The sequence below is a fragment of the Calliphora vicina genome, chromosome 2, assembly GCF_958450345.1.
Source record: "Calliphora vicina chromosome 2, idCalVici1.1, whole genome shotgun sequence".
Classification (NCBI taxonomy): domain Eukaryota; kingdom Metazoa; phylum Arthropoda; class Insecta; order Diptera; family Calliphoridae; genus Calliphora; species Calliphora vicina.
The window spans coordinates 121,087,930-121,114,699 of NC_088781.1; the positions used below are offsets into that span (position 1 = coordinate 121,087,930).

Consider the following 26,770-nt stretch of genomic DNA (forward strand, 5'->3'; position numbering starts at 1 on the left):
AGAGGGTAAGAGTATATGTATGTAAGAGCGGAATATTCAATGCTAAAATTAAGCTTTTCCGGATTCTGATTTATAGCTTTTCAACACTAATTATAATACTAATTCATTGGATAACATATTACACAGTGTGATGAGGGCAACGGTGAATTACTATATCTATCAGTGGAAAATGTGATAATAAGTCCAATATTTTATAATGGATGTCTATATTGGTGGAGCGCAGCAGAGAAGAAAATATTTTGTGGATCAACTATTTACATCGGAATCATGGGTGCACTAGACCATCGGAGACTGTGGAAACTATATTGCACCTAATTCCAATAGACTTTTACCTATACTAGGGTGAGACTCTCTGCCTTTGGATGATGGAGATCGAGAATGTATGTACTCACATTGTTCTTGTTTATGATTCCATCACTATTAAAAAAAAATCTGACTTTACAACGCTTCTTGCGGACTTGGGTAGGATGTTCAAAGTTCTTATTCCTTCCAGACGAGAATGGAGGGGAGATAAGACGATGGCTCTAAGATGTATAGTAGCGTAGGACCTTTAGGAACTTTAATCCTAGTTTATTATCAAAAGAAACCAGGCGGTTATTGTGCAATTCAATTCGAAAGAAACCTTTTTAGAAATGCATACAAATTCGAACGATCTGCTTTTCGAAACTAATTGCATGGATTCGTTTGATAATGAACTAGTTCTCAATACCTTCAGACTAGCTGAGGAATGCAAAGTTTTATGTTAAATGAAATTTAGAGGCAGCTCTAACATCTTTGTCGACGTTCAGGCGGAACTTGTGTCACTTAAATCTTAAATACCACGTCTTCTAACTTATGGTGTTTTCTTTTCTGAGAAAAATGTTCCATTTATGTTACCATTGGCGCAGGGGTATGTTCCATTCTAGAAATGTATGCAAACATGCGAAGAGTTGCCGTTTTCCTTTCTAAATATGTTGCATAAATAAGTGGTAAATATGTTACATATTTCACCCTCAATTATATTTCAGGGTGAGATAATACCCTTTTTTGCAACTGCGTTAAGTACTTTTTTGCAATTGAGTAACAGCTGATTTCTATTATTGACAATCAGTGTTGTTAATGCTGTTGGCAAACAAACACAACTGAATGTCGAAAGTCGCTTTAACAGTGTTATATATCGCTTTTTAATACAAAATTCATTCAATATTTGGGACGCTAAATATACATTAGTGTTAAGTGTAAAATCAAGAAATTATTTTGTTCCATTCTAATAGAAAAAAATGTTTCACTTTGCAAGGGTGTGTGTAACATGATAATAATATTACACATTTATAAGGCATCATTTTTTTTAGAAAAGAAAACACCATTAGTCAAACAACTTAAGGAAGAGGTGTCCAGGCTAGAACTTCTATTTGACCATACTCTGTGCGTAGAGACAAATACGGTAAAAAGAAGTTAGGACATATATGTCTAAGCATCAGGCTTGGGCGGTAATGATTACATTGTGTAATATATTACTGGTACATTACCATTACCTTGTAATTGTAATTGGATTTTTGCAATTACAATTACTTGTAATGTGTAATTGACCAATAGCACATTACAATTACATGTAATTGTAATTGAATTTTTCAATTACAATTACAAGTAATTGTAATTGCAAAATTTTACATTACAATTACATGTAATTGTAATTGAAAAATGTCAATTACAATTACAAAATTAAGAAAAAGTAATAGTAATATGACTAAAACTATGTAATGATTACTTTCAAAGTATTTATTATTAAAAAAATATAAAATTACAGAAGTTACCAATTACTTATTTTTATAGTGTGCAGTAGAATGCCGAAGACCAGTATATTATATAGTAACACATACATATCTACTGATGCATACTCGATTAATTAAATTAGTCTTCAGTTTCCCAAAAAAGATTGAAAATCTTTATATAAGTATAGTTTGTAAACAATAATTTTTAAATTTTTTCGAAGTACATATGTATATGGATTTTTAGCAACTTCGAATTCTCTGAAATTCAAAGTATACATTCTACTCATTTCAAGACGTATTAACTCGAAACTCCAACTTCATATCATTTTATATCCCTCTAAATTAGAACATTTACTTCTCAGAACTAACATATTGACCATTTTTTAAATATGATGTACGAATATTGAACAAAATTAACAAACTATTTTTAAAACGAAGTAAATTTGTAAGTTATGATTTACATTTAAAAACTAGTAAGAGTACTATATTCGGCCGTGCCGAGTCTGAAATACCCTCCACCGAAATATGATGAGAATTATAGAAGTTACATTGGTATAAAGATCCTATTATGTATGAGGATTGAGAAAAGGTCATTGAAATACTATTAAATAAATATATGAAATAATATAAAAATTGTTAAAAATACTATTTTGCGCAGAAGTTATTTCATTTTGATTGTAAAATAATTATATATAATTCAAGTGAAGAATCCGATTATAAAAAAGGGTATACAAATATATTTAGACATAGTTCAAAATTTTGCATACGGAAATTTGAATATACATATATTCGCGTTTAATGAATTTTCCGGATATGAGCCTTATATACGTGCAATATATAATTATGAACCCATAGTCTCAAAATCAAATAGTATGATTTCTGTCTATTTGAAACTGATTTCTGTTAAATTTTTGATCGATATAAATGTGCGTTAATGTATTTTTGGGTTGAGGGACATATGTGGGGCTATGACCTACTTGGTTCAGTAAAGATTTATTTTGGAGATTTGTGAAGGTTAATGAGTTTTCCGAAAATGTTTCTCATGCGAAGGCTATGACAATAATTTATCTTCATAAAATTGAGTACAGTGATTTTTATATATATTGAAATTTTTTGTTTCGAATTTCAACTTGATAACTATATTTGTAAGAAATTTATTACGATCTTATTCGGGAGTTGACCTTATATGGGAGGTATAGCCAAATATGGACTATATTCACAAAATCCTGTAGTATGATTTGCAAATATAAATTACGGATAGGTATGGAATTTTTGTTCAATATTAATATTTTTTAGATATTTATGCAGCTTAATGTGTTCGTAAATGGTCCTTATATGGTCCTTAAGAATTGAGTAATAAATCCTCGAAAATTTTACATTTTTTAATTCTTTATGCAATTATTTTATATCTTTGACGAAATAATATTTTTAAAAATAGTATCAAAGTTTTTAAAAATATGTTTAAATGAGCTTTAAAAAAACATATTTCATTAAAACCGTTAAAGAAACCTGAAACCGGTCGAGTTTACAAAGATGAAAAAAACGGTAAACCGGTTTAATATTTATAAATGTAATTGAATTTAAAGTAACTAAATTACTTTTTAATAAATTACATATGCTTTTTCTATCAATTACAATTACTGGTAATTGTTACAATTACTGTTAATTGTAATTGAATTTTTCAAATTACAATTACATGTAATTGTAATTGAAAAATCGCAATTACAATTACCAGTAATTGTAATCATAATTCTTCAATTACAATTACATGTAATTGTAATTTGAAATTATCAATTGCAATTACACCTAAAGTAATTTAATGGAAAATGTAATTGGCATCGCCCAAGCCTGCTAAGCATAACGATCTATCAAGGGTATCAGAAAAATTATTGTGTGACCTTATTGCATAAATGCCTACGACAGGTTTTATATGATACTCATTTTACCAATTCAATTTCAAATTGCGACTTGATCTAGTTCATCGATATTATTGAGAGGCGTGGTGAGCCGTGAGCTACCACATTAACCTACCAAAACGATTGATCACTGCATGAGATGACGAAAGTAATAAGGTAATAGCCCAGAGAATTGCCAAGAGGATTTCCGACAGGGTAACACCAATTCTAAGGCAGGAACAAGCTGGATGCAGACCCCATAAGTCCAAACATCGACCACATAAACAGCCTACGTGTTATTGTGGAACAATCTGTAGAGTGGCGCTCACCAATGTATCTATGCTTCATAGACTTCGAGAAGACCTTTGATAAACTAAACCACGATGTGATATGGAGTTCATTGGCATGTAGGAGAATACCTTTCATACTTATACGCCTTATAAACATGGCAAATTGCTAAGTGAAACTGTGAGAGTTGGGATAGGTGTCCGACAGAAATGTGTCCTGTCACCAATTCCATTTAATATAGTTCTGGAAACATATTGTAGGGATTTTAGGATTGCCTAAACGATCTTGATTATGCTGACGATATTTGTCTACTTGCTCGCAGCTACTCTGATCTCGCGGCAAACTTACGAAGCGTATCGCTTGCAGCGAAATCAGCAGTTTTGAAAATAACTGTCACGAACACAACAACTTTATGTATTAATGTAACCTCCGGAATTTATTTGCAATTAGTGCAAGCGAAATAGAGAACATCGATAATCGCTTGTAGAAGGCAAGTCAAACATTTAGCAGCCTAAAACCTAGTTGGATATCCCCCTTTTTATCTCTGCTTACGAAAATTGCAATCTTTAATGCCAATGTAAAATTGACCCTTCTATGCGGCTGCGAAACTTGGAACGCTACCACTCGTGATATACGAAAAATGCAAGTATTCGTGAACCGCTGTCTTCGCAAGATCCTACACTGAGGGAAAAACGACGTTGTAAAATCGACAACGGTTGGTGTCATTTTGACACCATACGGTGTCACTTTTTTTCGACACCGTACGTTTACAATTTGTAAACAAATGGGTACGAATCGACAACGCAATGTTGTTAAATTATTCGCGACGCATTTCAACGTGAGTTGCTTTTTATAAGTGTGTTTTAATTTTATTTACATTAAAAAATTTAAAATATTTTAATAAATAATAAAGGGTAATTGTGATGCAAATAAATGGTTTAAAACCCAAAATATAAAAGAAAGTGTAATTGTGTTTGATTGCGAATTTGTGTTGATGCAGATGCAGATCCAGGCAGTGAAGTCAGTGAAGATCCAGGCAGAGAAGACCACCGAATCCAGTGACGACATACAACTCCAAATCGAAACTTATAGTTTTTATATTTGTTTTATATTTAAGTATTGTATTAAAAAATGTAAAAAATAAAGAAATTGTTATTTATATTAATTACCAAAAAAATAGAAACGACAAATTTTCAGAAGTCAAATCGTACACGAACGGTATCAAGTCGACAACTTATGGTGTAAAATTGACAACGGTCTGGTATCAAATCGTACACGAACGTTGTCAAATCGACAACGGATGGTGTCAATTCGGCAACGGAATGGTGTCATTTTTTCGTTGTCAAATTGACACCGTTCGTGTACAATTTGTACACATACGGGGTTGATACACTATTGACACCGAATGGTGTCAAATTGTACACGGATGTGTTAATTTTTTCGCTGGGTGTACGCGTATTCCGGCCGAGAATCATATCTAATCATACGCTCTAGGAAAAACCCCTATCGATTTAAATAAGGAGACGAAAATGGCGTTGGATCGGTCACACTCATAGAAGCCAGACTAACAACATCACTAGAACTGCCATAGACTTAAACCCGCAAGGGAACAGAAGAAGGGGACGCCCAGCTCATATATGGAGAAGACAGATTGAGGCCGAAGTAAATGGCAAGAGTTGGGGAGAAGTGAACGTGTTAGCACAAAATAGAGAGATGTTCAAACATTTTATTGAACCTCTATACTCCTTGTAGGAACGATGAGAATTTATATGTTTCAAAAATCGGCGATCTCTGAGAAATGCTTTTCGACCGAATAGACCACATCCAGCTAGAAATAGTGATTAGAATATTGGGCTGTAGCGGAGAGTGTGGGTGAAGATCGTGACTAGTCAATTCAACGTCGTGTGTGGAGTTCGTTTTATTTCATCAGGTCGCGGCCAACATTTGAATACAATTATCTTTAATTATCTTTTGTGTACGATCATGAATCTACTCATGTAATCTTAGTTTTTCCTTTTTTAAATGAGTTTCTTTTTGAGATTTTTTTAATATAATGGATTTAACCGTAAATTTCTTTCAGCTGAAAAGCGGATTCACCATTAACCGTATTTTTTTTTAAATTTAAACTGTTGTTCATGCTGAGGTCTTTGAAGAGTAATGAGCTGACTGTGGTTTAAAATGGTTCAAAGTCGATATGGGGAACCAAAGTCGGAAGTACCAGTATTTATATTTATAACTGGGCTGGCATTTTAAAAATTACTGGGGTATTAATATCATTCATATTTTTAAAGAGAAATTAGTATTAAATTTTTATAAATTATTGTGATCTCATATAAATGTTTCAAATCAAACTTATCATAGTAAGGAGTGAGATCGAAAAATTCTTAACATACATATATGTTTATAAAAAAGAAACCACTAAACTTACAGCTTTAATTTTTTTTTTATTTGATTGAAATTATTATTACAATTTACAAAAAAAATTATTTTTATAGTTTTAATCACTAGTGATGAAATTTTGAACCTTTTTCGGAAACCCTTCCATTAACGTTTTTATAGTGCTTTCTGTCACTTTGCTCGAACATGTAGTCCATCTCCGTTTAAAATCTACCACACTTTTGGACACCTTTTTTGTACTCTTCAATTCTCTTTTAACAAGAGCCCAATATCTCTCCACTGGCCTTAGCTCCGGGCAGTTTGGAGGATTTGCCTCTCTTGGTACAAATACCACATTATTGTTCTTGTACCACTCAAGGGCTTGTTTGCCATAGTGACAGGATGCCAAGTCAGGCCAAAAATAAGTGGACACATTATGAAGTCTTATGAATGGAAGCAGCCTTTTTTGTAAACATTCCTTGATGTAAATTTCGGTATTTATAGAGCCCGTTGTAACAAATGAGTGGCTTCTTTTGCCGCAACTGCATATTGCTTGCCATACCAAGAACTTTCTGGGAAATTTTGTCTGCTTTTGGGTCCTAAACTTTTCTTCAACATTCCCTCGAGCATCAGCAACATAAAATTTTTGACCTGGAAGTTGCGAAAAATCTGCCAGAACATACGTTTCGTCATCCATTATGCAGCAAGAATATTTTTTTATAAAACTTGACTTCAATTTCCGTGCTCTGTTTTTGGCCTCTAAATTTTTAGTAGCGTTCCTGTCAGGAACTTTTTGAGCCTTGTATGTTTTTAAACCTGCATTAGCTTTAACTTTTCGTACCAAATAGTCCGAGCACTGAGCTAACCGGGCTGCTTTCCTACCGGATGTGTTGGGAGCTCTTTTGAAAATGCGTTCTATTTTTTTGGCTTTAGAAACATCATGTGGACCATTCCTTCTACCTGAACCAGGTTTTCTATCAACTGACAAGTTCTCCCGGTACTGTTTAATAACATTGGAAACAGTTTGACGGCAGACCTTTGTATGCTTGGCCAACTTTTTGTAAGACCAAGTTGGGTTTTGTTGAAAATATTTAATAATTTCAGTACGCACTTTTTTCTGGTCACTCATTTTAATCAGATTAACAAAAAAATTAATATAATTGACATTACACATAATAACTGACATGTTTTTCAAAGGTAACTTGATCAAAAAAAAATTCAAATAATACTTGGGTTAAAAAATGTAATGAAAAACGTGTGTTAAGAATTTTTCGATCTCACTCCTTATTATACGTTTTTACTTGAGTTTTTCTATTCAAATTAAACACATACAATGGCAAAAGATCACTGTTTTCTTAAAATATTATTAAATTTACACAAACTACATTATATTTCACAACACCAACATGGAAAAATATGACAGCAGAATTAATAGAAATAGAAATAACAGTCAATAAATTAATTCTATGAGTCGTATATAAGATTAATTTTTATCGATTGACGTAATTACAGTTCGGACTACCGAAATATCCAAGATAGGTAGTAATTAAATTAATTTGAATAATTAACATTGGTGTGAGAAATAGATTTACACTATAGTTTTTAAATTGAGGTAACAAAACCTAGAAATAATATTTTTTACACAAAATTCACTTGATTTAGATTTGGAAAATAATGGAGATTATGACAGATTAGTGATACGATATTTCCGAATGGCACAGCTTTATGTCTCAGACAGTTGTCACTACAAGAAAGTTTAAGTGATCCTGGGAATATTTTTCACTTTTATTAACTCATCATTTATAATTGAAGTCGTACAAATATTATTTTTCACAATAACTCCACTAGACCCAGTTTTTTCAAAATCTCCCACACTTTTTTTCTTCAATTTATTGCTTATTTTTTTGACATATTTTCACAATATTATTTTAACATTTATTTCACATTGATTTTGTTTGAGCTTGACAAAACTGATTTTTAAGCGATCATCTTACCAAACCTCTCGAAAACACAATTAAAACTTAAATAAATGTAAAATAACAATTGTTAAAAACCCCCAGCCACTTTAAAATAAATTATTCATTAACGAAAAAATACAATAACAATAACAACATCGAAAAAAAAAACTCAAAATAATATTGAAAAGTCGAACAAAAATCATTCACTAACAAAAAAAAAACTAAATTAAAGAGAGTAAAGACAAAAAATGGAGGATGTGAAGGGGAAGAGTACGCGAAGATGAAAATGAAGAAGAAAAATATTATAAATATGAAATAAATCTTACCGTAAGCCATCATCATCAGTATCGTTGTTGTTGTAGTTGCTGTTGTTGTTAATATTTGTTGTGTTGTCGTTATTATTATAATGCCGGAAACTTTCCAAATCGACACGATGGTATGAATGTGGCAAATGCGTTGGTGTCAATCTATCGTTTTGTTTAAAATGTATTTGCTGTTGCTGCTGTAGCTGTAGCTGATGATGTTGATTGGGAGACGACTGACGATGTTGTTGTTGTTGCTCTTGCTGGAGATGACGAAGATCTGTTTCAGTTTTGCCAGCATATGAACGCGATTCATCACTACTACTGCTGTGATTGCTGCTGCTACAACAATTGTTAGTGTTGTCACCTACGCGTGATTTCATTAAATGTATATTGTTGCTGTTGTTACTGTTGTTGTGGCTGTTTTGTCTATATAAGGTAGGTTGCTGCCAAGATGGTCGTGTCGTTGTCGTCGTTGTTGGTGATGGTGTCGATGATGTTGTTGTTGTTGTGTTATTGTTGCCGCTGCTGCCAACAATTGCATGTAGGCTTATTTTGTTTGTTGTCATACTCTTGTGGGTGTTCATTGACGTTGGATTTGCTGTTGTTGTTGTGGTTGTTGTCATTGCTGTTGCCTGAGATGCAGTCGTGGAATTATTTGAACTATTCGATAGGCTGGAACTACTTTTCTGTAATGAGATACAAAAGACAACAACAATGTCATATACATATATAGTTTTAGTTTAAAGACTTTAAATAACTGTTTATTACTTTAAATCTGTTTGTGGTGCATGATCATTTTATATTTTTTTTGGAAACTTTTAAAATCTTATGATTGATTGTAGTACAGTGAGTGGAGAAATTGTTCGTACTAGTTTATTACACAGAGCAAAAGCGCAAAAAACACATGGTCATGAGAGTATATGTTCGACTCTACTACTAAAACATAGTAAAACCCTATACTCAGTTTGGCGATTTTGGTGATCAATTGGTTTTTATGGACTGAGATCGAAAAATTCTTAACACACGTTTTTCATTAAAACATTTAATCCAAAAATTATTTGATTTTTTTTTTTGATCAAGTTACCTTTGTAAAGCATGTCAGTTATTATGTTTAATGTCAATTAATCTTAATCTGATTAAAATGAGTGATTAAAATGAGTGACGAGAAAAAAGTGCGTACTAAAATTTTTAAATATTTTCAGCAAAATCCAATTTGGTCCTAAAAAAAGTTGGCCAAACAATCAAAGGTCTGCCGTCAAATTGATTCAAATGTCATTAAACAGTATCGGGAGATCTTGTCCGTTTATAGAAAACCTGGTTTAGGTAGAAGGAGTGGTCCGCATGATGTTTCTAAAGCCCATAAATAGAAAGCATTTTAAAAAGAGCTCTCAACACATCCGCTAATGCTCAAGAAATGTTTAGGACCCAAAAGCAGAAAATTTTCCCAAAAAGTTCTTATTATGGCAAGCAAGGGTAAAAATGCAATTTTTCAGTTTTTGTAAAAATTTTGCCATTAAAAAACAAGTAAGTATGGTCGGTCAAGCCCGACCATATAATACCCTACACCAAGTAAATGAGTAAAAATATTTTTCTTTTAAAATATCAATAATTTATATTCATGAGTGATTTTCGGAAGTGGGCCTTATATGGGAGCTATGACCAATTATGGACCGATCACCTTGATATTAGGTCGAGTGATTTATGTCTATATTATGTCTATATAACTATGTTGAATTTTGTGTGTATACCAAAATTTTTAAGCGATTTATGCACGTTAAAGTGATTTTCGGAAGCGGGTCTATATGGGAGCTATGACTAATTATGGACCGATCGTAACAACATTTGGTGACATGAGTTTTGTATATATAAAACTTATTTGGAGCGAAATTTGTGTAGATACATAGATAAATTAAACATTTATGACCGATAAAGTCCAATTTCGAGGGGACTTTGTATGGGGGCTAGGTGAAATAATGGACCGATTTCAGCCAGTTTCAATAGGCTTGGTCCTTGGGCCGAAAAAGTAATATGTACCAAAATTTATCGAAATATCTTCAAAATTGCGACCTGTACTCTGCGCACAAGGTTTACATGGACAGCCAGCCAACCAGACGGACGGACGTTTAATCGTGATTCTAAGTCGATCGGTATACTTTAAGGTGGGTGTTAGACCAATATTTTTGGGCGTTACAAACATCTGCACAAACGCATAATACCCTCCCCACTATGGTGGTGTAGGGTATAATTATGTTTGCAATTTAATTTGAAAGAATAGAAATGTGTACGTAATTGTCGTTCTAATGACATATAAAAGACAAAAATTAGTTAAAAAAATTATTTAAAATTCCACAGGCCATTTCTTTTTCAGGCCACTAGAACAAGAAATGAAGGAACAAAATTAACATATTATGAGAAATATTAAAACTAAAGCTCACATTTACTTAAAATATATCCATATTTACTTGTATATGAGTTTTGTTACCAAAAAATCTAATTTTTTTAACGGCAGTTTCAAAATTCCATTTTCAGATTTTTAAAAATTTTGTTAAACAAATTTCAGAAATTTTTGATCATCACATTGTGATTTATTGAGAACATAATGGGGAATAAAACGATGTAAAAATTATGAAAATATCTCTTATAGATTTTTTTTTAATTTTTCAAGAAAAATAAATTATTTGGCCATATTTTAGCGAATAAGCTCAATTTCCTTACTGTTATGAATTTTAAGTAAAACCTATGCAGAGTATTATAGACCAGATAATTCTAAATATACTCTGAAAGTTTTACTAAAATTGGAAAAAATTAAACCTTTAATCGTGAAGGTCAAAAGTCAATTTTATCAATATTTGGAATATCTAATGGAAGGATAGCGAAATCTTATATATTTTTGAGACGATTTTGATGAAACTTAAGAAAAATATAACATAAAGTCTAGTATTTATAACAACAGCACAAAAATTTAAATTAACCCTTAATGGCACTTGGGGTTAAAATGTCGCCAAACTTTTAAAATCACGACAAATACGAAATTCACTAGGAAAAATCAAACTTTTCTTTATTAAGGGCTACCTTAGTTTTTTAATTGGGCATATCTGTGATCTATATCCCTTGGTTTGCTATATTAATTACAGTATTATGTGCCCCATTGTGTATTTACAATGCTAATATGGAAAAAGTTTACTCATTGCTAAATCCTCACACGAATAAAAATCAACCAGAATATCTATGGCAGAATGATACAAGTTTGAGCATAATTTTATATTACAAATTATCTAAGATCGCTAAATAATCATATATTGAGCTTCGTAAAAGATCGCGAAATATTCGACTATTGAACCTCATTTTAGATCTCGAAGTGGTCCACGATCAAGCACCATCTAAGATCACAAAATGATCTAGATTGAACTTAGTCATTCATCTCTACATGATACACTATTGAGCTTTATCTTATATCACTAAATTATCCAGATTGAGCTTCATATTATATCACATAATGATCCAGCTTAAACTTAGTCTTTGATCACTAAATGATCCACTATTGAGCTTTATCCCAGATCTCGTAATGGTCCACGATCGAACTTAATCTTAGATCACTAAATATTCAGTCTTTTATATCTAAATGATCCACTATTGAGCTTCATCTTATATCACTAAATGATCCAGATTGAGCTTCATCTTAGATCGCATAATGATCCAGATAAAACTTAGCCTTTGATCACCATGATTGAGTTTCATCCTATATTACTAAATCATGCACTATTGAGTTAAGTCTTTGATAACTAAATGATCCACGATTGAGCTTCATCCTAGATCACTAACTGATTCAAGAAACAAACCCAGAACCATATTGTTACACTGCTCCATAAGCTTTTCATAATCTGAATTATCATCTGATTTGTTTGTTTGAAAATCATCTGACTTATTTTTGAATCATATGATTTGTTAATCACTGCTTGATACCGAATTTAATACCGATTAATATGTGTCTCAGTTGTTTAAATTAATGCCTCAAAATTGCACTATCAATTTGAATTCAACTGTCTGTAAAGACTGCTTGGAACATTTATAAACATTTTTGTCAGTGGAAACTTCCACTTAACAATAATGTTGATAACATGCAGTTATTAACATTGCGCGTAAGAATGGCAACATTAAATGTTAAAGCTGCTAGCATTAACATTGAAGCTGCTAAAAGCATTCTAATTGTGTCCGTTAAGATAATTCATGAAACAGCTGGAAGATGGCGCTGTATATAAATAGTGGCAGCGGTTGCAGTCAGTTCAGTTTATCATAAGCGCTACATTACCAGTGTGTATTAAATGAGAGGTACTATTTTAAATTGTTGTATACAATTAAACTGCTTTTATTTGCAATCAAAAGAATACGATTTATTTAAAGGAAATAACCACCGTTTTTAAAAGGTAAAAACGTAAAATTATATTTTTCGTTTTCAGCTTATTAAAGGCTAAATTAAATCTTTTAATGGAATTCCAGCACTTGCAAATATTATTGGAATTTAACTTCAATTCTAACTATTTTTTAAACTTAAAAAATGTTTGATCAAATAATATCGATCAGACGAGGAATATGTGGCCGAACAATACAGCATCAAAGACTTATTTACTTTGTTCCCTCTTTAGTCTTATTAGCACTTGCTGTGTAGAAGTCTCTGTACCATCTCCCTTCATTAAAATATTTAATTTAGCCTTTAATAAGCGGAAAATATATTATTACGTTTTTACCTTTTAAAAACGGTGGTTTATTTCCTTTAAATAAACCGATTCTTTTGATTGCAAATAAAAGCAGTTTAGTGGTTTAAAATTTAAGTGGAAAGAGATCATCAGACATATGCTGATGATGTTGTGCTCATTATTAAAGAATAAATTTAAAATTACTTTCAATGATGAGGCATAATTTATCAATATTTGTGTTACATAAAATTTATTTGCATTTAGTGGGTTCAGTTTCATAATTTTTCCAATCACTGTATGTATTTTTAACTTTAACTCCAACTTACATTTCATTTTAACGGTTTCATTGGTTTTTATTCGAAAAATTTCAGAAACATAAACAAAATGTTGTGGGTGTTTAGACAGAATTTCATTAAAAAGAAATGTTTAATGTTATTTTTGTCTTCATTTAAAATGCCAAAATAAGCACTAATGGCATTTTAAATCAACAAAACATTTGTTCGTTACTTCTTTCTCTTTAACACCGACCCATTGTTTTCATTTCTCCTTGACTTATTACCATCATACGGAATTACCAGTCATTAACTATACTTTTCTACTCTTCCATCATCATGTTTCATGGCGGTGTTTTTTTTTTTAGTTTTGCTCTTTTTGGTCTTAAACATTAAAATAAAGGTGTCATTTCATGCTGTTCTTGTGATTATATTTTTTATTTTCAACTTGTTCTCGAATTTTTGTTAAATAAGAATCATTTGATTTCATGCTTGACTATAAACAATGAAATTTAATAATTTCTTGTTGGGCTTTATAAAAAAATCAAATTAAAATAAAAAAAAGTTCAATGTACTATAATTTTATTTAAGAAAATATTGATTGGTTAGCAAATGCTGTCTGTTTGAAATTAAAAAAAATATTTTTTTTTGTTAACAAGACAAGTGAAATTTTAGGAGTCAAAGGTTTAATTTGTTGAAATTGTAGGCAAAGATGTTTGAAGTTGTGATTTAAATAAAAAAGAAGATTAATAGTTTTGTTTTAAGGGAATGAACACGTTTTATGTTTACAAGGAAAATATGGTAAATCAAATTGAGTAAATAGTCAAATTTGTTTTAAATATAATGGAGTGTGGATCGAATGCAATGTCTAGAAATTTAAGTCAAATTAGATAAGTTTAAACGATGCTACATCAGCTCTGATATTTGGAAATGCGTTTCCAAGGGAAAACTAAGTATTTTCAGTATTTTCAAACAAATTTTTATTAACCACTTATTTTTGTAATAATGGAATTGAAATCTACACAGAATTATCTTTTTAAAAAGATATAAAAGTCAAATTTTTCAAATTTATTCCCGAATATTTAAGAACATATCAAAGCAAGTTTTACCTTTCTATGATTCACTAAAGCTCTGATATGACTTTTTCTAACCATGATAACGTTTACCAATTCCAAACTGCAGCCAAAGAAGGCACATTTTTTTATGAGAGTTTCAAACTATCTACATCTAGAGCCGCAGAAACGGTAGGAGAACTCGAATAACGGCTTCAGTAAATGCGTCACAGTGCATCTTCATCGAGAGCTGCAGAGACAGCCCAACAATATATCGAAAGACTAGAAGCCAATCTCTTCCGAATGGCTCGATCAAGAGAAAGAATCGATTTAAAGTATCTTTACAATAAGGATGATGAATACAGGAATCACAAGGACGTACAGATTGGAGCAATGAACAAACTTAGCTTATATTGCAGCGTTTTAAAGTTCCAATTTCCAAGCATTTCCTTCAAAATATCCAAAAGTACAACTCATGCTTTCAAATGAGGTCCTTCGGGGCAACTAATATCGTAAACAACGTCGCCTTCATATCCACCTTTAAAGTTCAATGCCAAATGAACAACAGAATTGCATCGTTGCTCTCGCTTCCTATGCTCCTTCAAATTTATTTCTCTGGAAATGAAGCTACAGAAGCCGAACACCGTTGCGTAATCAGTACTGAAGTCAGACGGTCGAATCTTCAAGCAATGTTACACGAACACAACAGCTTTATCTGACTATTCAAAATCGCCCTAGACCAGATGCCGACTGATGATTATAAGGTTGTGATAAGATCTGACAAGACACCGGCTGATGAGCATGATATATACTTCGAGCGATGAGATATCATCCATCGACGGCACGCAAGTGTTCAACGAGTTGTCGAAACTCATCGGTCGTATGATGCCCTACAATATCCAGTGCTTTTTCCACGGGGTGAGAATGGGTATCACTTTAACGTAATGCAAATGAAGAGTCAACATTGACTATGATTATTATATTATGATGAGGACAAATGAATGTAAATACTTGTCGAAATGTCAATTCATTTTCGACATATGAAGTGAACGTTTGCTCTTCATTCGGTTGAATCAAAAAAAACTACGCGTTGAGGAATATATTCACTTGCATGATGCGATCGTCAATGATGGAAACGCTGCGAATATTGGCCAAATGGTGATCTTGCCAGCGACATACACAGCGTCACATGTAGGACCTCTTCATCACATTCACATGCAATCCAGCATTAAAACACATCACCGACCTGTTATTCATCGGCCAAAGTTCAACATATAGACTCCTCGCCCGAATATTCAAACAAAAGTTGATTAGGCTGATGGATGTCAGCACCAAAATTCACATATTTGGCAAAACTCAATGCTGAATGGCAAAAGCGAGGTCTGTCAAAAGTCAATATTTTAGTTTGGCTTAATCAAAAAATCATGCCAACTTAAATTGATGACATGATTTCCGCAAAACTCCCGAATCCCACAGAAGATCCGTTATGATAACCAGAAGCGTAAGAGATCGTATGTGAAGTTCGGCCAACCAGCCGAATCGACACCAACGCCACATATCCATGGCTCTAATGTAATGCTCTGTATGTAGTAGGAGCAAAAGGGTCATATCTATTATGAGCTGCTGAAGTCTGACCAGACCATCACAGGGAACCTTTACTGAACGCAACTGATTTGTTTGAAGCGATCGTTGGCCGAAAAACGCCCAGAATATGTGACCAGACATGAAACCGTACTTTTCCATCATAATAATACTCGGTCACATGTGGCAATACATGGTAAAAAGTAATTATAAGGAAGTGATTAGGAAGTTTCATCACCATTATAGTCCAGACCTTGACCCGTCCTACTACTATTTGTTTTCATCGATAAAGAACGCTATCTCTGGTATATGCTTCACTTTGGAACAGAATAACCAAAATTGGCTTGATTCGTTCTTGGCCTCAAAATATGAGCAGTTCTTTTGGCTCGGAATCCAAATGTTGGCAGAAAGATGGGAAAAGGTGTTGGTAATTATCGACCTATAACGCTTGCCGCTGTAGGTAAACGTGATGGGCTGTCTAACGCCTCCAGAAGATAATCTACTCCAAACAGTGACTTTTTCGTTATGCATTGGATGCTCTTAGATTTCATGGGGATTGGTATCGTCCCAAATCCGACAATTTTGTTTGTGGACGTTCGGCTTTTTTACAGATATGGAGAAAATTGGCGATTCGACAGATGCAGCTTCGACAATATGGCCGCTATCAACTGTCAAACTTCTTAAGTAATGCATATTTAAAATTCCTCTAAACAGCTAGCACTTCGGGCTAACCAAATTACTCCGAGAGCATGATATTGCAATATTTGTAATTTCACAGTATTATACATTAAATTACCTTTCCCACGATACCAAACACAAGTATTTGGAAATTTTAGAGTGGAAGTCGAATTGACTTAAAGTTATGCTTTGCACATTTCTAAAAATTCGGAAAAAATGTATAAAAAAACAATTTTCACAATTTCAATGGAAACTTCTTTTAATTAATATATTGTTACAAAATTGCATTTATCAATTTTGTTTAAAAATATGTTTTCAACATTCATGGTGTTTATAAACATTTCCATTACTGGAAACTACTTATAAACAATGTAGCTAACACTGTGTTAACAACATTGTTACGGAGTATGACAGAACATTCTCAAGTGTCTCTGCTAGATTATGCTGGAAATAGTTATAATTTTTTAATTGAACTTGAAGCTTTTATTTGCAATAAAAAGCATGCGGTTTATTAAAAGGAAATAAACCATAAACACATAACAATATTAACCAAACATATTCACCTTTGACTTGAAAATATATTTATTATATTACCCCACTACAAAGCTTGATCATTAGTGCATAATTATTGTTAGCTAGCATTTCCTCTTCACTTTTTTTCGTACTGTAATTTTCAAATTATGTCATCCAATTCCAAAATGTTAACTTTTTTGCAATATGTTTAACAAAAAACAATATAGCCATTGGTTTACATCATAATCTGTCAAAACCATTAACAACTTTTACGTTGACCTGCTTTTGTAATAGCACAAAACTAATGATCATTTCGAGGAAAAATAAAATAAATCGAAATCGTAATTGTTTTCAGTTAACATGTAAATTAACTAAACCTTAATAACAATAAGAGTATATAAATTTTTTGCAATATGGTATTTGCAATAAAAATAAAACAAAAAAAAAACCAATGACGATAATCATCTACTTACCATTAGATTACTTAACTTTAAACTTGGCGCCGTATCCAACAGAAATAATTGATTATTATTACTACAACTACCACTACTACTATCACGACTTAAATTATGATCGCTGTTGTGTTTGTGGTGATGATGTGAGTCATGATCATTATTATTACTATTATGATGATGATGATGATCATTATTTGCAAATACCGTAAATGAGTGACGTTTGGTGTAGTCAACATTTTTCAAATTATTACGTTTATTCAATAAATACTGATGATCATTATCTTCATTTAATGAATCGTCATCATGATCATTGTCGTTGTCATTATCATCACTTTGTTGTTCATCGCTTGATGGTTGGTGCTGTACAATATAATCATTGTCATGATCATGCTCATTATCATGATCATTATCACAAATATCCAATGTGGACATATTTTCAGTTAAATCTGGCCAATTTTTATTACGACTACTACTAATACCATTAACTAAACTATGAGGGTATTGTTGTGGTTGCAACTTATGCTGTGGCGGCTGCAACAACTGATCAAAATGATGCTGTTGATGATGAGGTTTATGATTAAAACCATTAGTCAATAATGTTGGGGCTAGAAATGGTGAGGAGGGGGAGGTGGTGCTGGTGTTTTTTGCATTGGCAGTGTTGGAATTATGTGTTTTTTGTTTGAAACTATGTTTGTTGTGGTTTCTGTTTATTGGCTGTGGTATGGGTGATGTGCTGGCCGATAATAGCAATGGTGATGCTGAGGCCGAGGACGTTGACCAGCGTGATGATGTTGTTTGTCGTATAACTTTTAGTGCTCCGCCAGCAGCAGTGCATGTTTGTAATACTTCTAATTGTTTGCGTTGTGTCTGTTGGGTGCCATTGGGTTGTGAGATATTTTGGGAATCGGATATCTGCAATGAGATTGAAAGAAGAAAAGAAGAAAAGGATGTGTCATGATAAGGATCAGGAAATGATTTTTGTTTTAATTTTAATTTTGTTTTGCCATAATTTTTTTTAATCTAATTATAATACCAATTATGTTGTTTGTTACGTGTAATTGTTTCTTTGTTGTGCAAAATGTATGATTGATCATGATAAAATTACAGGGTGGTGTATGCTAAATGTTGAAATGCATTAAAAATATTAAATATTTAAATCTTAAGAGAGACTTTTCAAATATAATAAAATGTTTAAATTTAAGTCTATGATATATTCAACTCAAAAATACATGGTACTTAACCCTCCGTTACTCTCAACTAGGGTGATCGACTCGGTTTTTAATAACCGGTTATAATCGGTTTTTTTTGCTAAGGTCGGTGTCGGTTTTTTTGAAAAGCTCACATTTCGAATATCGAAGAAACCGGGTTTTTCTCCTCAAATTGCCGGTTTTTTCTAAAAGTGTGTTTTTATGAGTTTTAGTGTTTTAAAAATTTTAAAAATATTCAAAATTCAAAAAAATAAAACAAATACTCCAACTATTTTAGAAGACTTTTTGTATTTAGAAAATCTCACAAGTGATCTGGAAAGCCTGAAAACTTACTCAATGCTTTGTTTTCTATATGTCCTACAAATACACCAAGTAAAAGATAATTTTTAATGTCTAGTTTTATAAAAAGATATTATTTTATCTTCATAAGGTCTTCAAATTTACTGACGTTAACGATCATCGGGTCAAATGGTCATCGGGTTAACGATCATCGGCCAAATAGAAAATAGATTTTTTTTTAAAAAAAACCTAACGTCATAAAATATCAAAAATATCAACCACTCACTTTTAGAAAAAATTAAATATTAATTTCAAAATGGGTCAAATTTGATGAAGACCTTGTGAAGGATAAAATAAGTAATCAAAATTGTATTAATCACTATTATTTTAATAAATAAAACATTTTTTTCTTATTTCTAGGCGTTTTAATATTTTTCCAAAAAACCGGTTAACCGGTTATTATAAAAAACCGAAACCGGTTTATATTAAATTGCAATTTTTCGAAGAAACCGAAAACCGGTTTCTAAAAAATGTCGAAGAATCGATCACCCTACTCGCAACTCATCTAGTTGATACAGGTAAATTTTTTTTTATTGTAAATTTTTTTAAGCACCCTTTAAGCTATTTTTTGATAAAATTATATTTCTACTGCAATTTTATTTTTATTATTCTTTTAAATACTTTGAATTTAATATTGTTTTTATGTTTACGAAATAAAAAGTGAAGAGATTATTTTCAAACGCGCCTTTCTTTTATTGATATCAATTTGATATATTCTAACTAGTCTCAAAAAGTCAATATTAAATGCATAAATGTTTTTGATATAAAACTGAAAAACTAAGTAAATTTAGAAAAAACTCCAAGACTGAACGTATGGTTTAAAGATATTGTTATATTTCAGACCAGCCGTTTTAGGTTGTTGAATAGTATAATAACACTAGTTTACAAATCAAACATTTTTGTTTGCTCATGGAATGAAACTTATATTTTCGAGAAGAGCTAGGGACGCTAGTTAATTGACCATTTTTTGTTTCCCTTCTATACGTCCAAATTTTGAGATATATGGGTTTTTATTTTTCCCCTGACCTGAGTACTACTAATGCATACTGTAGTGTACCGAATTGTGGTAATTAGGTATTCACATCGTTTTTGGGTACATAACACTCTGGCGAAGCTACTAGATACTTTCAGAGTTGTATTCTTTTGACAAATTCCAAAAAAAATTAACGGGAAAAAAATAAATACTGTTTAAAAGTACATCTTTCCTGTAGATAAACGTTAATAAATCGCTATTAAATACAAAACTCTAAAGTAAAAACTATTTTAAAATGTCTTCTGGAAAGTGTAAAATAAACCCAGACCATTTTTGTTTTATTTGCGGAAAAATTATTCAGTCAAATCAAGGTTTTCCTATAACACAAACACTGCAAAATGCTTATTTACATTAAAAAATTTCGTAAGAGCTTTAGATAAGACAAAACCAGCATTTCAATATTTATGCAGCGTGTTCCCATGTCTTTCCGAGGCTAAACTAAAAGAAGGCATATTTGTGGGTCGTTAAATAAGAAACATTTTGGTTGATACCAAATTTGAGTGTCTATTAACCGACGTTGAAAATGCAGCATGGAATTCTTTTAAACTTGTTGTTCAAGAATTTTTGGGGAATAAGAAAAGTCAAAATTACAGAGATATTGTTGTGAATTTATTACATAATTTTGAATTGATGGGTGCAAATATATCCCTCAAAATTCACTTTTTACATTCTCATGTGGATTTTTTCCCGGAAAACCTCGGATACATGAGTGACGAACATGGAGAGCGTTTCCATCAAGATTTGAAGATTTTCGAGAGGAATTATCAAGGTTTTTGGGATCAGAATATGCTAGGAGACTACTGTTGGAGTGTCGTGAGGGAGACAAATGAAAATAATTATAAAAATAGAACTAAAACACTTCACTTTTAATTTTTTTGTACTAATTTAATGTAAATTTTTATATGTTTCGTTTTTAAGAAATATCTCAAAAGTTTGACGTCCAGGATTTTTTTAAATATTTTTTCTGAAGTTAGAATACCTAATTACACAAATCCCCATATGTTTCAATTCATGAGCAAAAACCTTGTAAACTAGTGTAATCTGAGTGTATTCTTATGATTTTGAATCGATATCGAATCGTAAACTCTTCTGTCTCTGTAAAACAGGATTATGCTTTCAATATGAAACTGAAATTAATAAAATCAACTTAGTATTAGTTTATCATTGTCATAAAACGTTCACTATTGAAAATCAGCAAAATCGGCTGGGAAGAAAAAAAGTTACGATGTAAAATGTGAGACAAAGTCGTAAAAAATTTGAGGTTTTTAACAAAATGAATTTCAATTTTACATTAAACTATATTTGTATTCGTCTTACACTATTTTTCTCTTAAAAATGACTTAAAAATGCGGAATTTTTTGACCTTTTCCCATCTTCCATGCAACATATGGATTCGGAGCCAAAAAGAACTGCTCATCTTTTGATGCCAAGAACGTATCAATCCAATATCGGATACTGTGTTGTAAAGCGTGTGAGTTAGCGTTCTGTATCGATCGAAACAAATATTATTCGGACGGGGCACAGTCTATACTATAAAGCGGGTGAGGCAAAACCTTCGAAACTCTTCATTCCAAATACTTTTTAACAGGTATTGTAACATGTGGCCAAGCGTTGTCATGATGCAATACTACGGTTTCATATTCGGCCAATGCTCTCTTCAAACGAATCAGTAGCATTCGGTACAGGTTCCCTGTAATGATCTGGCCAGATTTCAGCAACTCATAATAGATAGGAACCTTTTCCTCCCACCAAATACAGAGGATTTCCTTACCGTCATGAATATTTGGCTTTGTGGTCGATTCTGATTGGCCAGGCTTCACATACGATCTCTTAAGCTTCTGGTTATCGTAATGGATCCATTTTTCATCGCAAGTAATAATTCGGTGCAAAAATGATTTTCTTTTGTAGCGTCGAGCATCATTTCGGGCATGCAAAGTCGTATTTTAAGGTCTCTTTCTCAATTTCCCAGCATTTGGATGAATCCTGCTGCTCATAAACGTTTTGAAATTGCAGATAGAGTAGCCCCCAATGATTTTGTTGAGTTTTACAACAATCTTCATGAAGTAATGCATACAATTCTTTGTCTTCAAACTTTTTTGGCTGGCCTGGGCGATCTTTGTCTTCCGTTTCAAAATTAGTACTTCTAAACCGCACAAACAATCTCTCGCACTTTGAAACCGTTGGAACACATTCACCATAAGCTTCGGTGAGCAATCGGTGTGCTTCAGAGGCACTTTTTTCAAATTAAAGAAACTTATGACCCTTTGTTTTCATAAAATTCGACCTTTTCGATGCAAAAACAATCTTTTTTACTTAAATAACTAAGTGAGAATCAAAGCTGTAAATGAATCATTCTTTTTTGATTTTAATTCGTTATGAATTAGCTAAATTTTAAATTAATTCTTTTCACAACAAAAAAGAATTGAATGAAATTTGAAGCAATTCAAACGAATTGGGTAGAAATGAATTTCAATTCATTTCCAATTCTAATGAATTTGTAAAAAGGAGTTGCAATTCGTTTCCAATTCAAGTGAATCTGTAAAATGAAGTGCAATTCGTTTTCAATTCAAATCAAAAATGACTTGCAATCAATCAAATTCAAGAGCAGATCTAGGGGTAATGAAAAATTAAAATTTAAGTTTCTTTTTCCATTTTTTTAGGATTTTCGCCGATAGCTAATAACACTGTACAACACAAAAAATAATTACAAGGTCTGACCAATAAAGTTTGATAGAGGAGACAAAAAAAGACACAGATGTTTAAAAGTTTACATCAGAATTTCATTTGAGGGGCCATTTTTGTAGAATATATTAACCCTCAAAATCCACAAGGCATGGGTCTTTTTTATCCTTCTTTTAAAAAAGAGCAAAAAACACCATTAAAACCGGGATTTAAGGGGTTAAAATGTTTCGCAAAGATATTGTCCGTGAAATTTTACTATAAGTCCCCGAAAACACCGAAACGGAAAATTAAACCAGAAAAAGTCAGAAATAAGACACAACAATAATTTTAAGAATTTTATTTTAAAGTACCCCAAAAATTTAGCATGAAAAAAATATTATTTTACATTCGATAGCAAATTTGGATAGGAAGTATTCATTAATTACATTTATTTTAGATCTAGGCAATTCCACTTCATTATCTAACAATGTCCAGCAATTTCAGCTGTCTGTCTGTTGAAATCAACTTTCCGAAGCCCCTAAATAACTTACATATGCGATTCATACATCAATATCTCCGGATTGATCGGTTGCTATTTAAAATCGAAAAAATCGGTCCACAAATGACTGAGATATAAGGAAAACAACCAGGACAACCTCGATTTTTGACCTATTTTCTTACCTATATCTGGATTACTAAGTCAATAATATAGATAATATGGATATCTAATGATAGATATTTCAAAGACCTTTGCAATGACCATAGCAACCAAATTTTTTTAACCAGAATTTTTTTTTCACCAAAAGTTTTTTTTTCGCTAAATTTTAAACAAATTTTTTCCAAAAAATTAAAAAAACAACTTTGTAAAAAAAAAAAATTTTGTTAACCTAAAAATATTTAAAAATTTATAATTTGGTGAGGGTATATACAAGGGTATTCGAATTATTCGATTTTTTTCTTGTTCGAATAAAACGAATAATTCGAATAAGAGATTTTAACTTGTTCGAATAATTCGATCACACGTTTAAAATTAATCGAATTATTCGAATAATTTAAAATTTTTAAAAAAGTAAAGAATGAAGTTTTGATGTTGGTTTTTTAATATTTTATTGTTAAAGAAAAACAAAAAATAACGTTAAAGTTAACAATTCAAGTATTGATAATGTTAAAAAACATTCGAAAACAAAGTCCATCATTAAAATTTCAACATAAATATTCTGATCAGATTAACTCCCGAACAATCTACAAAACAATTGACTAGCAAACCCTTTAGTTTCCGTTTTGGAGCTATGGTTTAAAATAATTGAGCTAGTTGGACATGATCCTGAATTCAAATACAATATAAACGTATAAGAACTTTTTTATGTCGTTCATTAATTTGGGGTTTAAATTGAGTAACTAATTATTTAGTAAATTAATTATTCACTATTTCTAAATTATTTATAACAAATTGTATTGTACATCGAGCTCTATCAACGTTGCTGAATCTTTGCTTAATAAAGTGGTCTTGAGGAATTACACAATAAAGGGAATCTGTCAAAAGTTTTATATTATTGTCAGTGAACATGGCTAATTTGAAGTCAGGCATTTACAAATACGCAAAAAGTTTATTACCATGTTAGACAAAGATGTTCAAAATCAAGTATATGACGAACTCTTGCAACAAAACGTTAGTTTGTTTATCATTCGATTTATTAAATATTTTGCAACACTTACGTACGCGGTTAATAACATCACTTATATACATATATTTTAAGATCATGGCCTTCATCTATTTCAATGTAATCATTATAAATGTCATCCTCAATATCACTTTCGACGACCGTTCCAAAGCACATTCTCCATTATTAATTGCGATTCTTCTAATATTTCGCCAGCTAAATAACAAATATTTTATTCCGTACCTTTTATTTTCATTGGTTCAAGTCCTAAGTTAAAAATTTTTAAAGATTTGTTTTTAGAATTGTAACTTCTTGCAGTAATATTTATAGAAGGAGCTATCGGAACATTCATATACAGTGGTTGAAAGTCCCTTTGTCTTTAGTCATTTGTCGAATATCAGAAACAATACAATTTTTGTGAGTCATTATTACTTATTTAAATTTGAAATTATGAAAAATTTTAAGCAATTTAATAAATTTAAATAGACATGAACATTTATTCGTTTTATTCGATTATTCTACATAAAATTGTTCGAATTATTCGTTATTCGAAAATGGCCATTTTTAAATTCTTCGAATAATTATTCTTAAGAAATTATTCGATTAATCGAACGATCATTAGTCGAATGAATACCCTAATATATACGATTCGGCACAGCCAAATATAGCTCTCTTAAATGTTTATATTAAAAATGTTTAAGATTTTATCAATGACCCATATAGAATTGCATATTCTACCTAAGTTGGACTGTTATACCTCGAAATTCCCAAATCTCATACAATAAAAAACAATCTAATGGCTAATCTTTATTGTGAAAATTTTTCTAATCAATGTCACATTGTAAGCAAACCTTTAACCGGATAGGGTGACAGCTTTCAAAATTGCATATAATGTCAATGCATGTATATTTGCTTAAAACTTTCCGAGTGACCCTCGAGTATACAAAATTTTTCCATTATTTTCTATTATCTGCATAGGACTCAGCAAACCTAAACAACATTGTATTTCAAGCCATATTACAATGGAGTTATGGACCATGTATAACATTTTACATTGTTAAATATTAAAGCTGTTGTTATTATTGTTAATATTATGTATTAAATACAAAACTTATCTTTCCAAAACAAAAAGCCAAAAAAAAAAACACAATTTTCTGTTCTGTTTTTCAGTTTTGAGGCCATAGCTCATGCATGCAGTTGCAAATGATATCAACCAGGTATATAACACAAAGTTTATGGTCAAAGAGCAACAAACCAAAAGATAAAATAAAACAACTTTTAATAAATAAAACAAAATAAATATAAATAAATAAAAATTGATAGACATAAAGGTTTTTTGTTAATAAATACACGATCACATAAACAAGCCTAGTTTTTTTTTGTATGGCTATTTTTTAAAAATGAGTCACAAAATCACTACAACTTTATATGTATAAAGGACAATATTCTTTTAAATGATTTTAAATCTATATATAAATAAACATTTTATTAAACTTGTTTTTTGTTTTGTTTTGGTTTTGCAAGATCATTAAATTATTATTGTTTAACAGTATTAAAAGAAAAACCCTCTATTTAAATTTTGTTAAGCTTTACTTTGTCTTTATACTGACTGTTTTTTTGATAGGAAAAACAAAAACCCTTTAAGCAACGCACGATTTTCTTAACACAGCTCATTTTTCAGCAAATTTTTAAACTAAATTTTGTATCTAGTTTAAGTTAAGTTATGGCAAAAGATTCATTATTTTGTTACAAAATTGTATTCAAAAAAAGTGCTTTAGATTCTCACGCTTATGGTTGGTATTCTGAAATCAAGATTTTTTTCCTAAAGCAGTGCACAGTGGGGCAGTATTAAAATATTTTCGATTGTTCAATACTGAGACTTCGGTCGTCTGTTCAGTAAGAGAGCTTCGACCGATCGTTTAAGGCATAAGCTTTTGCCAACTGTTCAATACAGAGACTTCAGTCATCTGTTCAAGACAGATACTTCGGCCAACTGTACTATACATAGACTTCAGTCGTATGTTCAATACAGCGGTTTCAACCGACTGTT

General features: G+C 31.4%; 1 protein-coding gene across 5 annotated transcripts in view; it reads right to left on the minus strand.

The window, feature by feature from the left end:
- LOC135951159 (serine-rich adhesin for platelets) overlaps positions 1–26,770 on the minus strand; it is a 127,568-nt gene that overhangs the window by 20,825 nt on the left and 79,973 nt on the right. For 4 of the 5 annotated variants that reach the window (XR_010575955.1, XR_010575956.1, XM_065500746.1 and 1 more), the window contains exons 3-4: positions 17,837–18,730; positions 8,595–9,259 (exon numbers count right to left, since the gene is read on the minus strand). Coding sequence is in view for 3 of the 5 variants with exons in the window: in XM_065500746.1 (XP_065356818.1) it covers positions 8,595–9,259; positions 17,837–18,730 (1,559 nt within the window). In the remaining 2 variants the exon portion in view is untranslated. The remainder of the gene's footprint in view (positions 1–8,594; positions 9,260–17,836; positions 18,731–26,770) is intronic. The other variant, XM_065500748.1, reaches the window with a different exon arrangement.